Here is a 17346-nt window from a genome sequence, read left to right as displayed (position 1 = left end):
GACTTAAATGGTAACCCTATCTCTATGGAAGAAAAATCCGGTGACCATCTAATGAGAAGGGTTATGATGGCCCCCAGGAAAAGGATTGCCAGCGTGAAACTGACAAATTTTCTTCACGAAAATAAACGATACGTGAAAAATGAGTTTGCTATGCCCAGCGAGCTCATTTGTCATTACTTATTTGACAAAAAGCAGCGGGTTACCTTGTACATAACAGAATCTGGAGAACCGCATGCTCTGGAGGACCCTTGCCTGGTCCTAACGGTTAAAGACTGGTTCTTATTCTACAAACATGTCTGGCCAGATGTCCGTAATTCTAAACAGGAGCCATTTATCGCAGAATGGGATTCTGAAAAACCAAACAATCGGTTTCGTGTGGTTGGAAACAACTGTGAAAAGAACCCTGAAGACTGCATCTACATATTCTTATGCGATGACAAGACAAAGCTTCGTGAGCGTTCCGGAATAATACATGCTGACGAGCATAACGAACGATATGAAATGGTTCTTCCCATCCTCTGGCGAGATGTCGACAAGATGGCTGACATTTTTGGATCAATAAACCAATTGTTCAAATGGTGTGATTTGAATGATCGATACAGAAATATTAAAGTTCAGCTGTTTCACCCCCAGAGGTCTGTGCGGCGTGGGAGGGATCATTCGCAACTATCTCCACCCATCTACTACGAGCATAAAAAGTCCTAATCGACGAGTGACCAGCACAGTACTACAGCATGTCTCAACAAATCTCTTCAGAATTTGCCGTCTTTAGGCCCGAGGATACCAATTTGGATCCTCCTGATGACAACGCCTTACCGTGCTTTCCGAAATTCGGAACTTCTGTATTAGACCGCGACTTACCATGCTTTGAGATATTCAAATCTTCTGAACCAAACAACGATGAAAAAAACTGGCTGGATAAATTCTGCACCGAACTAGGATACCGTAACCTGACATACCTGACCAACAAGTACAAAAAAGATGATCATGCAAAGTTTGACGTCACGGATGGGTGTTTCTGCAGTTCCGGTTTCAAGATCATAAAAGCTCTGATCACAGTGCTCATGCAGCACCTCATCGATGAGCAGCTGAAAAAGGAATGCAATGGTTGTGTTATCGACCACCCCAGCCAGCTGCAACACACTTGTCTGTTTGAACCATCACCATTCTACTTCGACACACACTTTGGAACACTCGTCAATAAGCTGATCAAACCAGAGTTCCACACGGCTGTGCCACAGGCTATGATGCGTGTTGGCTTAAAGTCGCAGCCTCAGATGATCCACGGGACTGTCCTGGGCATTCTACATGAATTGAGGAGCGAACCGTTCATCGTCGCAAGATTGGAAGACATCAGAACCAAGATTCTGGACGACTCCTGTGAGAAAATCGTCAGCGACGCTGTCGATTTCTGGCACCGCAGTGGTTAGACCTCGAATTGGGTGAAACTCCACAATGGGTAATACATGTAAACCTAGTAAGATACTTGAAAGCTTTTTAAAAGAGTACTACAAAAATCAGTTAAATAGCCTTTTATGTAAAGTCATTAATGAAGCTACGAATGTTGACCGATTACCTCGGTCCAGAAGGGTTGCAAATTTCAAAAACGAAATGAAGGTTGTGAGAACTCTGGATAATTCATGGGTCAATATGATTAATGTTTGTGTTAATGGTACCGAACCAACGTGTTTTATGATTAGAAGAGTTCTAGATGCTATGTCTGAAGTATCTGAGCAGTTCGGAGTCGGTGATGTCCTCTGTATGTCTACATATGTGGCGGATGTATGTATATCGCTGATTGCAAAAAATGATGTTGATGACATATCTGAAATTGTTGAATCTTTGGTCACTTACATTCTAGATAAAGACATGTCATCTTGTGTACAATTTCTATGCTACCTAGACAGTTTGTAAAATCGTTATGTAATCATTTTCTGATTTCATGTCATGTATGTTTCCATGCTTTAAATAAAAAGACTCGTACAAACAATGTTTGCGTTATTCTTTGAGAGCTGTCAAAACAGAAGCATGTCTGATTTAATGAAGAATGTTTATTATGATCCATCAAGCCCCGGCGCTTTAGGTGGTAAAAAACGCTTAAAAGATGCCGTGTTTAAGGAGAGCGGAGTCCGTTTAAGCGATAAACAGGTATCAGCCTGGTTGGCCGGGCAAGATGCTTACACTTTACATAAAACAGCACCATTAAAATACAAACGAAATAGAGTAGTGGTATATGGCGTTGATACTCAGTATCAAGCCGTCCTCGTCGATATGTCAGCCTATTCTACGGAAAACGACGGTAATAAATTCATGCTGACTTGTATAGATGTATTCAGCAAGTATGCATGGAGTCGGGTGTTGAAGAATAAGAGTGGAGTCGAAGTTACTAAAGCGTTCGAGTCTATACTCGAGGAGGGTCGCATTCCACGGAAGTTGCAGACTGACCAGGGGAAGGAATTTTTCAACAAACATTTTCAAGATCTTATGAAAAAACATGATATTAATCATTTTGCAACAGCTACTGATTTAAAGGCCAGCGTTGTGGAACGTTTTAATAGAACATTAAAAAGTAGAATGTGGCGTTTTCTAACTGCTACTAATTCCCGGCGATACATCGATGTCTTACAAGATATTATGACAGGCTACAACAACAGCTATCACAAGACTATTAAGATGAGACCCGTTGATGTCTGCAAGGAAAACGAAGCTACGGTGTTTCAAAACTCTTACGGTAACATAAAGATTCAGAAACCAGTGTTCAAATATACCATTGGCGATGTAGTTAGGATTTCCAAAGTGAGAGGTCCGTTTGCCAAAGGTTACGAACAGAACTACACCGAAGAATTCTTTACAGTTTCTGAGTGTATTCCACGCCAACCACCCGTCTACAGGCTCAAAGATTATGACGGTGATGTTATCGAAGGAGTTTTTTATGAGCAAGAGATACAGAAAATATGGGTCAATAAAAACAAATCGTTCAAAGTGGAAAAGATTTTAGGTGAGAAAAAGCAAGGACGGTCTACACTTGTTTTAGTGAAATGGTTAGGATGGCCCTCGAAATTTAATAGTTATATAGACAAAAAAGCTCTGATGGATTTGCAAAAACCTTAAATTACCCGTTTCTTTTTCTATGCTGTTTATTGTTGTATAATCTAGCTATGGATAACAACGGTTTCTACGTTACGCTCCCGTGTAACGCCTCTTTATCTGTATATCCTGAAAATCGTATATCTAGTTATACGACTAATTTGTCTAAAACTATACACCTGAAAGGTGATTGGGAAGTGGGTCTTGCTGAAATTGAATATCCTAGAAGCTGGTATAACATTACTGACGATGACGGCATGTTCAACCTAAACACATACCCCGACCCTGATAATGAAGAGAGAAAAAAACTAGAAACAAAAGTACTTAAAGATCTACCTGGTTTCTTTGTTTCGAGGCTGGTTCGAATACCCGGAGGGTACTACAAGGATATACCAACCTTGATCAAAATTATAAATGATGCTATCAAACCATCAGGGACATTGTTTTACGATAAATTAAAAAATAAAATTCATTTGGTGGCAAAACCTAGCGTATCTATAGGTTTCTATGAGAAACTAGGGGCCGTATTAGGAGTGAAACCTGGAGAGAGCCTAGGTCATTCAGCCTACCATGAAAAAGCAGATTTTACTAAGACCGTCACCACATATGCACCCCATCAAGCTGACATCAATGGAGGTTTTTACACATTATATGTCTACTCCGACATCATCGACTACCAATCAGTTGGTGATTCATACGTCCCCCTTTTAAGATGCGTACTGTTGGACTCAAATGGTCCATTGCATGTTCAAAAATTGACGGAGATCTGAATTGAAAATTAACAAGTTTTATTTTGAATGCAAGAAGTTAGAGAGTACAATTCCTGCGCAGGAGAGATGTACTAATGTCCAAGCCCCTCTGCTGTCCTTCCGCTTTTATACTGTTCCTCACACACACTCTTACCCTAAACTCTTATTAGCCTTATATGGTCTTTTCTTAAGAAGTTGGCCATTCAGCAACCAGATATTCCTCTTCCTGGTATCTGTGTATCTTCTCTTAACAGTTCACCCTTTTTTAGATGTTTGAGAGCACGTACACACAGCTCATACATCTTGTGACTCTCCATCACCCCCACCCAAAAACAGGATGCGCTAGCATCCGGTAACATTTCTCTATACTTTGCGCTCATAATATAGCAGTTAACTCTTTGCAGCAAAAGCCTTCATGTCTATATTTATTACGTACTTACTAACAAAGCTTAATAAAATGCTTATCCTTCAATCCCTCTCTTGGCCTCTGAAAAGAGGCCACACCATTTAATAAACACTTAAAAAAAAAAAAAAAAATCTCAGAAGTCTTGGTCCAATATGTCCAAATGAGCTTGGGTCGAAAACCTCTGTGAGGAAAGACACCCAAGCGGCCCCCTAGTTGGCTTATGGGCAGCCACCACATGTTCACCGGAAACATCATATCAGACCATTAGGAAAAATAAAAGCAATAAACACAATCATAACAGTCAAACAATGATGGTCCCTATAAATTCCCTATAAATTCCCTAAAAACCAGTGTGCTCAAGCTGGACTGGGCCGAAAACCCCTGTAGGGAAAGTCACCCAGTCGGTTCCCTATTTGATGTTTGGGCAACCACAACATGTCAGCTGAGTCAATCACACTGAAATTATCTAGACTACAAACATTTCAGTAATCAAAATTCAAATCTTAACACATTTTCCAACAGCAAATTTCTCAAACATCAATATCTAAAAAAAAAACATATAACTTGTGATGAATCAGCATCTGCAAAGAAGCACAGTCATTGGGAAAAAACAACATTTATAAGTCACATTCCTCCTCCTCTTCCTCCTCATCATTATTTCCGGAAGATACCAGCAGAGGCATTGTGTAAGGGGGTGGAGCTCCATCTTTCTTTTCAATTGCTGCTATTATCACCCTGTTACACAATGTTCTGATACACGGGATGCAACAGCATCCACAGGTCACTATTATGGCCACAAAGGTAGCTATAGAGATCAAAACTGATGTAAACATGGTTTTATATTTTCCAAACACACCGGTCAGCCAATCATCAAATGGGTTATTTACACCAGAGTGTTCTGCCATTGTTTTAGAAAGGGTTTTTAATCCTTCTAAAGCCCTCGTTACTGATCCGTCTGGGGCGGTATTATTGGGAATATAGGAACAGCAAAAATCCTCAAAGAATACGCACGTTCCTCCCTTTTCTGCTAGTAGCATATCTAATGCTATTCTATTTTGTATTGCCATTAATGAGGTTGGGGCCAATTGTTCCGATAATCCTTCTACGGCATCTCTTGTTAAATTTGCCAATCTCATCACATTATAGTGCACATAATTTATTCTATCCACATTTTTGCTTGGGGTGACAGGGAATAGGGCTGAAATTATTGGGATATTCTCGAACCTGGCAGCAATTTGGTCTACTAGTTTGTATTCATCAGGGACTCCTCTCGGCACCCCTATTGAATCTATATAGGTCGGGGAATTTGTGGTTAAGTCAAACATTGCGTCCCTTTTTCTTCTCCCAGCTGTACTTCCACCCCTTCCCTCTTGTCTGTTGCCAATCAGTGTTACTGGTGCTGCCAACCTAACCATCGCACATATACCTTCCGTAGTTTTCCCTTTTATTCTTACAAACAATCTTTTCCCTCCACAGTAATAATATAGTCCTCCCCGCGCCCAAGGTCCTATTATATCCCCTGCATTGTTAATAATCTGTTTGCACCACAAAAGGTTAATATGCCCTACCCTGACTAGCACTGTTCCGGTGGGAGTAAAATTAAAACAGGTGAAATTTCCTGGGTCTGCAGAAAATGGGCCTGTTTTTGTCTGGTTATTTATTGGTGGAAATATTTCCGCTAGAGTGTCACATCCTTTTGGTCGATACTGCCTAGTCAAATTTATCATGCATCCAAATCCCACCGGATCATTTATTATCAGTGGGGCGGGTTCTATTCGAAGGGTTGGTCTAGCTTTTGCACATGCAACACAATCTGTCATTCCTGTTTGTTTAGCTGTGGAAATCATCCATTCTAACCACAAATTAGTTTCCCCATATCCTGTGGCTTTCTCTAGTATATCCTCTGGGGTTAATTTGGTATAATCCATTTGTATTACAACCCTTCGACCTCTAATTTCTCTACTATGATCTCTGATTGGGGGTCCTATAGTCGTTGTCTTGTTTCTATCTATTACATTGACCCTGTCTAATAACTTAACTTCTATCATTCCCAGGGGGTCAGTTCCTGATATCTCGACTCCTAGTAGTATATGGAGAAACTTAGGCGGATTGTTATTTCCAGCATAATGGGTCTCATCTAAGGGGTATCCTGTCCACTCCCCTATTGACATAGTAATAGGGTTCTGGGTAGGACTATAATCCCTTTGTATTTTCAGTTTTCTCCACTCGTTTTTAAAATTCCCTAACCATGTTGGGTTTGGCGTCCATTTCCCTGTGTACCCCACTACTTGATCCCACCCTCTACACCACTTATTATCCGCTTTACCCATCGTGTTACACCATGCATTCACAGTCTGATCAAAACAAACATATACGTCATATCCTCGCCATGAACTATTGTGTCCCCCACAGTCAATTACCTGACATAGATCAAATGTGTAAGATGTTGTCTCTCCCTTTACATATTCTATGGACAGCCCTCCATAATACTTGGAACACCTGTTCTCTTCCCCTAGGGATCTTTTTACTCTGGTTGGTTTTACAGTTGAAGTTTCATTCCTGTTGTGACTTTTTCCTACTCCTAGAATTGTCCCCACTATTATCAGTGTTAATATTCCCACTATCCCCAATAGTTTCCAATTTTCCCACAGCTTGACCCTCATGTTTTATTGATGCTGGTTTTTCTTATTATTCAATTCTGGTCCTCCTTTATCTTATTTTCACAGCGTTATTGCGTTAGCAGCAAATAATATATAATCAATATCAAAGCTACAATAAAAATAGCAAGCACAGTAAACTTATTCTAACGTATAAACTGAAATGGTTATATTCTGGCCTTTAAATGTCTTTTCAATAATGTGGAGAACTCTATAGAATTCCAACTTGTCCAAACCACACCCCAGCCGGGGTATTGACAATCTGGTGATGTGTAATTTGTCACACCACGTTCTCATGCAGATTAGACTGCTCTCAAAGTCCTCATATGTGGGTAGGTCTCTGGCAAATGTTTTTGTGATCAGGTGGAGAACTATTCTGTCTGCCTCGTGAGTTATAGCACAGTCACCTTTCGTTTTCCCCTGGGCCTTTACCTTGTCAACACCATATCTTTCTCTGAATTTTTTCGCTATTCCCGCTCCAAATGCACAGTCTGCACTGACACAATGGGCTACGGCTTCTCCTTTAGGGGCTGTGAATAAATCCCCAGTTTTATGGACCACCTGCAAAGTTTGTAGGTTACTTTGTGATGGATGAAAATTGTTATCGTGTGTATGTGTTTGTGTGTCACCTCCTTTTGTGGTACCCTCACTCCCTCCTGTATTTTCTGTGGTATCCTCCCTCTCTTGGACCTGCGAAGCAAGGTCCACTCTGGTGTCGTCCAATGATCTGGACGGTGGGTCCGCCGGACAGCACTGGCTCAGATGGTACCAAGTGTCACCTTTTCCTGCAAGACGAACACAGTGAGATGTGCGTGCAATTACCTTAATTGGAGCAGACCAGCGAGGCTCTTTCCATTTACGCCTGTAGATTCTCAATCTCACCCAGTCCCAAGTTCGGTCAGGTAGGGGTGCTGGATATTCGTGTCTCCTAAAATCAGTTGGTAACATTTTGTCAAAAGATTCAATTAGAGCAGTCAATTTGTCATAGTAAATTTTGTGTGATAACGGTTGTACTGGTTCCAATTGTAGTGGGGTCAGTGGGCCAGGAAATTGGCGACCAGTCAACAGTTCAAAGGGCGTGTATCCTGTTGCCCGACTCACAGAGCTCCTTACTGACATCAGAGCCAGTGGAAGAGCAGCTAACCATGTCAATTTAGTCTGTGCACAGATTTTAGCCAATTTGTTTTTCAATGTTAGGTTCAACCGCTCAACCTTACCTTGTGACTGTGGGTGATAGACTGCCCCGAAATGGTGTACTAAACCCAATGCCTTTTCAACATCAGCCAGATGTTCATTTTTAAAGTGTGAGCCGTTGTCAGATCTGACCCGGCTCGGAAAACCATGACGTGGGATGTAATGGTTTATCAGACATTTAATGACAGCAGTGCTGTCTTCCTTGCCCACCGGGAAAGCCTCTGGCCACCCAGTATATGCATCAATCATAACAAGCAAGTATCGTTTACCATTTACCTTTTCAATCATGTCAGTGAAATCAATTATAACTTCATCCCCTGGGCCATTTGCTAATGGGAACGATCCCTGAGACGGTTTCATAGTTGGTTTGACATTGTGCATCTGACAGATGTCACATGTCGTTATGTACCCAGAAATTAGGTGTGGCATAAAAGGATGCCACCATGATTGCAATGTTCGCGACATTTGCTTATCACCACAGTGTGCATGTGTGTGGGCTTCTTTCAACACGCTTGGGACTAGTGACGCTGGGAGCAAAGCTCTACCATCAGGTGCTGTCCAAAAGCCATCATCATGTCTGATTGCCCCTTTGTTTTTCCACACAGACTTTTCTTCCGGAGCAGCCATGTCTTGCTCCTCAGATAAGAATTCTCTTGAGAATTCTGGTAGGAGGGATGTCACGTCTGGCTCAGATGTGACCACAAACTGACCTTGTAGGTAGCCTGAGGCACGTTTTGCCGCCAAGTCTGCTGCTTCATTCCCTTTTGATATTAGGTCAGTTCCTTGGGAATGACCAGTGCACTTGATAATAGCCACTTTGTCTGGCAACATTATGGCTTCAGAGAGCTCTCTTGCTTCTTTCTCATGAGTAATAGGCCGGCCGGAAGAGGTTGTGAATCCACATCTGATCCACACAGGCAGCTCCACGTGGGCCGTGGACACTGCATATGCAGAATCAGAGTAGATGTTGACAGCCTGTCTTTTTGAGTGTCTCAATGCATTGATTAGGGCCAATAGTTCTGCCTTTTGTGCAGATTGTTTGCCAATTAGGGGTTCAGCTTTTATTGTGACAAATTGGTTACCCTGTAATTGAACCACAGCAAATCCTGCTTTCAGAGTTCCATCATTCGCCCTGTGGCAACTACCATCCGTAAACAGTGTTATTGGGTTGTCTGTTTCAGGAAGTGGGGAGGCTGTCAGACCCTCCCTAGCTACCGATAATCTATCTGTCAATGGTGCACAATCATGATGGTCCCCATCAGTCATAAGGTCAGCCATGTTGATCCCATTGTGGCTGTAGGTGATATTTGCAGCTGTCAAAATTTTTAGCATTCTTCTCTGCCGTAGGGCAGAGAAGGTAAATGAACTTGAGTTAACAAAACTGGCCACTGAGTGAGAGGTCCTGATCAACAACTGATGGCCCATGACGATGTGTGATGTTTTCTCTATTACCTTAGCTAGACCTGCAGCAAATCTGGCACATGGTGGTTGTCTAGCTTCTACCTGGTCTAGAAGTACACTGACGTACAACAAAATTCTTCTGTTACCTGATTGTCGTTGATACAAAACCCCATGCGCGCTTGTGATTGTTTCTGACACGTCTAATTGAAATGGCACTTTATAGTCTGGAGTACATAAGTTACTACAATGAGCCAATTCTGCTTTTATTTTCTGGAATGCTTCCTCAGCCTCCATTGTCCAATCCAATTTTGTCATCAAGTTTCTCATACCACATTGTTTAACCATGGCCCTAAGGGGGCTGGTCAGAGCCACATATTGTGGGACGAAATGTCTACTAAACCCTGTTAGACCTAGGAAAGAAAGCATATCTTTCACAGTGAGTGGCTTTGGGTATGTTAGTATGTCCTTTTTATGTGTTGGTGATACCCCCTTTCCACTTACTCCTACCACTCTTCCCAAAAAGGTAGCCGTCTGTCTACAAACCTGTAACTTGTCTCTGCTGACTTTCAACCCTACCTCACACAGTCTCTTTAAGACAGTCTCAGTGGCCTTTAAACATGACTCTGGCGAAGGTGCAGCTATCAAGATGTCATCAACATACATCACTGTCACTACTCCATCTGGTAACTGACAGTCCTGTAATTGTTGTTTCAAAACCTGATTGAAAATGCCCGGGCTCAAGATGAACCCCTGTGGCAGTCTATTGTAAGAATATTGGGTTCCTTGAAAAGTGAAGGCCAAATAATCTTTACATTCATCTGAAATTGGTATGCAGAAAAATGCATTTGCCATGTCTATGCAGGAGAACCATTGGTGCGATATGTTTACCATGGAAAGAGCAGTATATGGGTTAGGGACAGCAACTATTGGGGTAGTAACCCTACTGTTAATTTCTCTGAGGTCATGTACCATCCTATACTTGCCTCCCTGTTTAGGGACTGGAAATATAGGTGTGTTCCACTGTGACTGGTGGGGAGTCAAAACTCCAGAACTAAGTAGGCCCTCAATCGTTGACTTGATGCCAGCTACGGCTTCAGGCCTGTTTCTGTACTGTGGGACCCATGTTGGTTGGCCGTTAGAAATGTCAAAAGTGACAGGTGTTATGTCACAGTATCCCACATCAGTTGGCCCTGTTGACCATAATTCTTGTGGCATGGAGTTAATCAATTCCTCTGCCCCCTCCCCATCAGATTTATCTCTGCCATGACACCTGGAAATCCATTTGTGTTCCAGAGTGCCCAGGTCAAGAGTTTCCCTCACTACCTTGTAACTGTCTGCCGATGGGGAGTAATACAACTGTGTGTTGTCTGTGGGCTCCCAGTCAGTGACCGTTAGTAGTCTCTTTGTCATTGAGCCTAGCTCCCTAGCCTCATGTGTTGGGTGCAATGCCAGTGATATGTGTGGGGCAGCAGTTTGTCTCATTTTGTACCATGTTTCTTGTTCCTCTGTTAAGCAGATTGGAGCCACCACACCTTCCTTTCCTATCAACAGACCTGTGCTTTTTAAGCTCCATTGCGATCCTTCAATATCTATGAAGGCCTCCTGATACACGTGATCTTCCTGCCTGTCATAAAACAGTGTGCAGTGTAAATCATCAGGAGGTGGAGTAAAAATGTCTAGTGTGTATATCCACGCTTTCCATTCTTGGAACAGTGAATAGGCTCCTGTTTGTGATGGGGACAGCAAGGCCCAGTAAATGTCTACACAACTGTCTGGGGTTGGTGAAGGTGCAAGCAACCATTGATTGTGTCCTATGTCGCCTTGTAGTGAGCAGTTAACTGTCTGCCCCGTAGGAAATGAAACAATAACTCCTTCAGGGGTACAAAGTATACTGGCTCCAGCTTTTATTAATAAATCTCTACCCAGTAGGGGAACAGGTGAATTGGTTGAGTAGAGAAAAGAGTGTGTTAGCTGTTGTCCTGCGATAGTAACAGGAAGTGGTTTTGTCATTGGCCATCGTTCAGTATCCCCAGAGAAGCCCATGACTTCTACATGTTTTGATGATAATTGTCGTCTATCTACACCGTCAGTAACGGTGGAATAGGTGGCTCCTGTGTCCACCAAGGCCTCCATGTCATTTTTATTAACAGTGATTGTCAAGAGGGGCTCGGCCATAGCCCTCTCTTCGGCTTTCTGTGGGGACCTTCATGCATAGTAACCATCCTCTGTTCCATCCCACTGTTGAGTCAGTGGTTGTTGGAAACGAGGCTGGTTTGGTGGTACTGGTCTACCACCCCACCCTCCTCTCTGAGGCTGACTCCTTCCCCTTTGTATTCCCCGTCCCCTGTTCTGATATTGAGGGGGCTGGCCCCTTTGTCCACTGTGGCAGTTCCTGGCTATATGCCCAGGATGTCCACACAGGTAACAGCCAGTGTTATTGGTTGGACAATCGTTGGCCCAGTGTCCAGGGCCTCCACATTTGTAGCATGTGTCAGGACTGGTCACTCCCTGACTCCTAACTCCTCCCCTTCCCCTGTTCCATTGTGATTGACTGTTAGCATAAGGGTATTGAGGGTTGCCCTCGTAATTACCCTCATTCGTTTGCGGAGGGGGCTGGGCCGCCTGGGCTGCCATCTGTTTTGAGCCTTTACCCTTTGCTGTCTTTTCTTTCTCCAATTGTAACTTTATCAGTTCTTTCTGCAATTTTAAGAGTTCACCCCCCTCTTTGTCTGCTCTATCGACTGCTTTGTCTATGAAGTGTACTGCATACCTTTTCCATTTAGCATCGTCACTGCCCGGTACCTCAGGAGATTGTTCCATGGCTTGGGTCACACCAGCTGGAGCTCCCTGTAGTACAGCAGCCCTGAAAATTCTATTTGTCACAGGGTTAGACATTGGGTTCTCATCACATGCCTCTTCCCATTCTTGGCAACATCTATTTATATAGGCTGCACCATTTTCCCCCTCCTTGTGTTTAAATTTCAAATTCTCAAACATGGTATCGGGGGTGGGAAACTTGTCCCTTATAGCCTGACACAAAGGTGACTGACCCCCTCCTTTCACCAATGGGGCACTGTTTCCCAAACTTGTGGTGCCGGCCATGCATTCTATGTCTACAATCTGGTGGCCTGACAGTACTCTACTCATTATTTGTCTTAGGTCTCCCACTGACAGAACCTGGCCATGAGACAGGGCAAATAACTTATTCACCCATCTACCACCACCCTCTGTTATGGCCGGTAGTTTTTTTACTAGGGTCTCAAGGTCTGTTAGTGACCATGGCTGATAGTTTCTACCAGTTGGTCCTGCCAGTAGAGGCATGTTGCACACCCTTCCCATAGTAGCAAGTGTTGGTTTAGTGGCCTTATCTATCAACCTTTTGCTTCGTCTAGGCCACTGTGTTTGAGGTGTGGAGGTAACTGGCCACTTATCTTCTTCCATGTCCCCTTCACTACTATCCTCATATTCGTCCTTTCTTTCCTCATCCTCCTTCAAGGTTAGTTTTCCATCTATTCTGACTTGTAGTCCTGACTTATATTCATCTATTTTCTTTCTAGGTTTTGTTCTTCCATCTGAACTGGCCTGGCTATCATTATCACTTTCATCGATTTCCACAACTGGACTTATCACTGAGTGAATGTGGCTGCTCTCATCATGTCTATTACCTCGTTTCCTGGTTTTTTGTTCTTCAGCAATAAGTTGTTCTAACAGATCTTTTACCTCCATTTGGATAGCAGAACATTGGCTCATTACTTCATAATGCCTGTCCTCCTTTTGTTCATTTTTCATCCTACTCTGTTGTTCTCTGTCCTCACCCTCAGACTGCTCTCCCCCTATTGCTCCTTCCTGTATCTCGTCTAAGTTTAAAGTACCCCCCTTTACACTAAACACTGGCATCTGTTTCTCTTTCATATCTGACTGTGGCGGGTTATATGGGGGCGGGAGATCTGGGTACAACTTCTGCACGGTTTGAGAAGTGGGCGTCGGCATAGAATCAGTCTTTGCCTCAGCCTCAGCTTCCTGTTTTTTACTCAGTTTGGTTTCAGCATTCTTACTGTTCACTTCCCTTTTCTTTGGTTTCAACGCAGTTGCTGCAAGTGTGACTCTAGACCATCTTCTAAAAATTTTATCTAACTGTTTTCCTTTCTTTGCATGGGCTCGCTTGTGCAACAGCCCTACTTCCTCTTTTCTGTGTCTTAAAACAGCTTCCTGTGCTCTTTTCTCTTTTATTCCCACTTTCTGAAACAGAGACCCCTTTTTGTCCATACAATCAGTACCATAATGTTCAATCATTTCACGTTCACATTCACCTAGTTCTTTTGTCAATTTTTTCCTATCTTTAGGGTCAGTTTGTGCCATTAAAATATCTGTCATTTGGTCCCATTGTTGTCTTAATGGAGGACAACCATATTCCTCACATTCTCTATCAAATTCTCGTTCCATTTTTATTTTTATTATTATTTTATTTTTTTAATTTTTTTTTTATTAATTTTATTTATTTATTTATTTATTCTTCGATCCCTTTTATTATTTTATTTATTTTATCTGTATCCCTACACTCTCACTATTTCTCAATTCACTAAACCTGCTATCCTTGAGAAATTTACTTGAAAATATCAAATTCTCGTCAGAATAAGAGGGATTTTCAAGGGTTTTGCCTCCTCAGGGAAAAGGACTTCTCCTTTAAATACTTATGTATTCACCCTGATAATTGGAAATATGAATGACTTCGTCAAGACAGGCAATTTCCAATTTATTTGCCTATTTAGGGAACAGGACTTCTCCGTAAATCTAAAGATTCACCCTAAGTGCCTATTTAGGGAACAGGACTTCTCCGTAAATCCTAACGATTCACCCTAATTGCCTATTTAGGGAACAGGACTTCTCCGTAAATCCTAACGATTCACCCTAATTGCCTATTTAGGGAACAGGACTTCTCCGTAAATCCTAACGATTCACCCTAATTGCCTATTTAGGGAACAGGACTTCTCCGTAAATCCTAACGATTCACCCTAACTTTCTCTATCACAACTTATCACAATTCATTCTTCTCTTTTATTTTATTTTTTATTTTTATTTTTATTTTTATCTGTAGTCTGTAACCTCCTGCATGCATCAAATGTATCAAAGAAATGAACAACGTATTTACCGATGCCAAAAACCACTTATTTAGAATGTTCAATAGCAGAATTTTTAGAAAAAGGTTTCTGCTTACCTTTCTTTTAGAGAGGCGCCTCTGGATTTGGCATCAGAAATAAACGTCCATCTGTTTGAGTCTCCAGTCAATCACGTCGTCGGGTCACCAATTGTTGGACTCAAATGGTCCATTGCATGTTCAAAAATTGACGGAGATCTGAATTGAAAATTAACAAGTTTTATTTTGAATGCAAGAAGTTAGAGAGTACAATTCCTGCGCAGGAGAGATGTACTAATGTCCAAGCCCCTCTGCTGTCCTTCCGCTTTTATACTGTTCCTCACACACACTCTTACCCTAAACTCTTATTAGCCTTATATGGTCTTTTCTTAAGAAGTTGGCCATTCAGCAACCAGATATTCCTCTTCCTGGTATCTGTGTATCTTCTCTTAACAGTTCACCCTTTTTTAGATGTTTGAGAGCACGTACACACAGCTCATACATCTTGTGACTCTCCATCACCCCCACCCAAAAACAGGATGCGCTAGCATCCGGTAACATTTCTCTATACTTTGCGCTCATAATATAGCAGTTAACTCTTTGCAGCAAAAGCCTTCATGTCTATATTTATTACGTACTTACTAACAAAGCTTAATAAAATGCTTATCCTTCAGTACATATAACCGGTGAAAACAACGATATCGTTAGTGTCAGATACGACAAACCGCATTACGCATCGGTCAACAAATCGATCATCACAGACATAAACATAGAAATAAAGGACGATCAAAACCGCAAGGTCAGATTTGCTTACGGTAAAGTTATTGTGAAACTACACTTTAGACCGGCGAGACATTCGGGACTTTAAAATGTCTTATTACAATACACACCGTGGTGAAATCAACGATTATGTCAACTACTACCAAAATCAAGCCGGAGGCGGGCTCCCTGGATATGCAGGCGGTGCCGTCATGTACGGGTCAGGCCTGGGTGGACTATTCAGAGGTCTGTTTAGGATGGCGGTCCCGTTGTTAAAAACAGGGTTCAACATCGCTAAACCTCTATTGAAAACGGCTGCGAAAAACATAGCATCGGACGTTATTTCAAACGTGCTGTCAAGAGCTCGTGACGATAGACAACAAGACGGTTCAGGACTCATGGTTATGGCCCGTAAGAGATTATCTAAACCACCAGGAGTCAGGAGGCGTGGTCGTCCTATAAAGAAAAAGCGCACAGTCAAGAAAGCGACACTTACACGCAGGAAGCGTAGGAAGACTGTGAGACGTAACAAAGCCGCTAAGAGAAACATAAACACCATTTTCTAACATGGCGCTACTGCACCGCATGTCCGAAGAGTGTATTAAGTCGGAGCTTGACTTATTTACAGTACCTTTAACACAGACGTCTATAGAGAAGAATATGTATGTGGAGGTACCTCCTCTGTCGGCCATCTCGGATTCGTCGCCTTTGGAGTTTTTTATAGCAGGGTCCGGGGAGGAATACATCGATCTAAATAACACATTGATGCATCTAAGACTTAAAATCACAAAGCCTAACGGTGGTGAAATAGCAGATCCTGTAAAAGTTGGTTTAATCAATTACCCTGCTGCCACAATTTTCTCACAAGTCGACGTAAGTCTCGGAGACCGATTAATCTCCCAAAGTTCGAGCACCCACCCGTACAGATGTATCATCGAGAGTCTCATCAACTACAGCAAAGACACGCTGGAATCGTCATTCTCTGCAGGTCTTTTTATCAAAGACACGGCCGGTCATATGGACGACAAAGATCCAGCTGGCAATAACCAGGGGTTAACGAAAAGGGCATCATACACAACCAAGAGCAAGATTGTCGATCTGATGGCACCTATTCACAGCGATATTTTCTTTCAAGAAAAATTAATGCTCAATGGCGTCGATATAAAAATACGCATGATCAGAGGTAAAGACGAGTTCTGTCTGATGAGGAGTGATGACGTAGCCTATAAATTAAAGATTGTGTCTGCATCCCTATTTGTCAAGAAAGTGACAGTCGCACCGAACGTGCGGCTGGCCCATGCTCAGGCCTTACTGTCCACCAATGCAAAGTATCCGATTGACAGGGTCTGCCTGAAAAATTTCTCCATACCACAAGGAGCCCGAGTTTCAAATCAGGAAAATCTATTTTTGGGTACTCTACCAAAATCAATCGTCTTGGGGATGACCGATAACGACGCCTTTACCGGTTCTTATGATAAAAACCCCTTCTCGTTCAAACATTACGATTTGGAGTTCTTGGCCATCTACGTCGACGGGCAACAAATTCCTGCTAAACCTCTACAGCCAAATTTTACAGACGGCTCTGTGGTGCGAGAATTTTATCAACTCGTAACAGCTACCGGCAGGCATCTTAAAAACCACGCTCTGTCTATCAACAGATCTGAATTTGCCAGGGGATATTCCCTGTATGCATTCAACCTTACACCGGACGAAGACTGTGGTCAACACGTATCGCTTATCAAGTCGGGAAATATCAGACTCGAAGTCCGTTTCAGACAAGCATTGCCACATACCATCAACCTTATCATCTACTCAGTGTTTGACAGCATCATTGAGGTGTCTAATCGAAGGCAGATTCTGGTTGATTACTATTAATCGGTTATGAACACCATAGAGCTAAACGCTATCATGGATAAAATTACATGTAACACACATTTTCTCGGAACTCTACCATCTGAT

At 42.4% G+C, this 17346-nt stretch overlaps 1 protein-coding gene across 1 annotated transcript; it reads right to left on the bottom strand.

Annotated features, from left to right (window-relative positions):
* Positions 1 to 7019: 7019 nt before the first annotated feature.
* Positions 7020 to 13484, bottom strand: LOC130247076 (uncharacterized). Its single transcript, XM_056480259.1, has 2 exons — positions 11734 to 13484; positions 7020 to 11118 (listed from the first exon to the last, which is right to left on the bottom strand). Exons 1-2 carry the CDS (start codon positions 13482 to 13484, stop codon positions 7041 to 7043), a joined length of 5829 nt encoding a protein of 1942 aa, XP_056336234.1. The 3' UTR covers positions 7020 to 7040.
* Positions 13485 to 17346: the final 3862 nt, after the last annotated feature.

The sequence above is a fragment of the Danio aesculapii genome, chromosome 19 (genome assembly GCF_903798145.1).
Source record: "Danio aesculapii chromosome 19, fDanAes4.1, whole genome shotgun sequence".
NCBI lineage: Eukaryota > Metazoa > Chordata > Actinopteri > Cypriniformes > Danionidae > Danio > Danio aesculapii.
The sequence above is the reverse complement of the archived record's forward strand: the minus strand, read 5'-3'. Positions and strand labels throughout refer to the sequence as shown.

What these genes read in the sequence shown, in the direction of transcription:
- LOC130247076 (XM_056480259.1), bottom strand. Translation starts at nt 13,484, where the DNA reads ATGCCGACGCCCACTTCTCAAACCGTGCAGAAGTTGTACCCAGATCTC. An exon ending in CAACAACCACTGACTCAACA is followed by an intron (nt 11,119 to 11,733) that starts GTGGGATGGAAC and finishes GTTTTATGACAG; the next exon opens with GCAGGAAGATCACGTGTATC.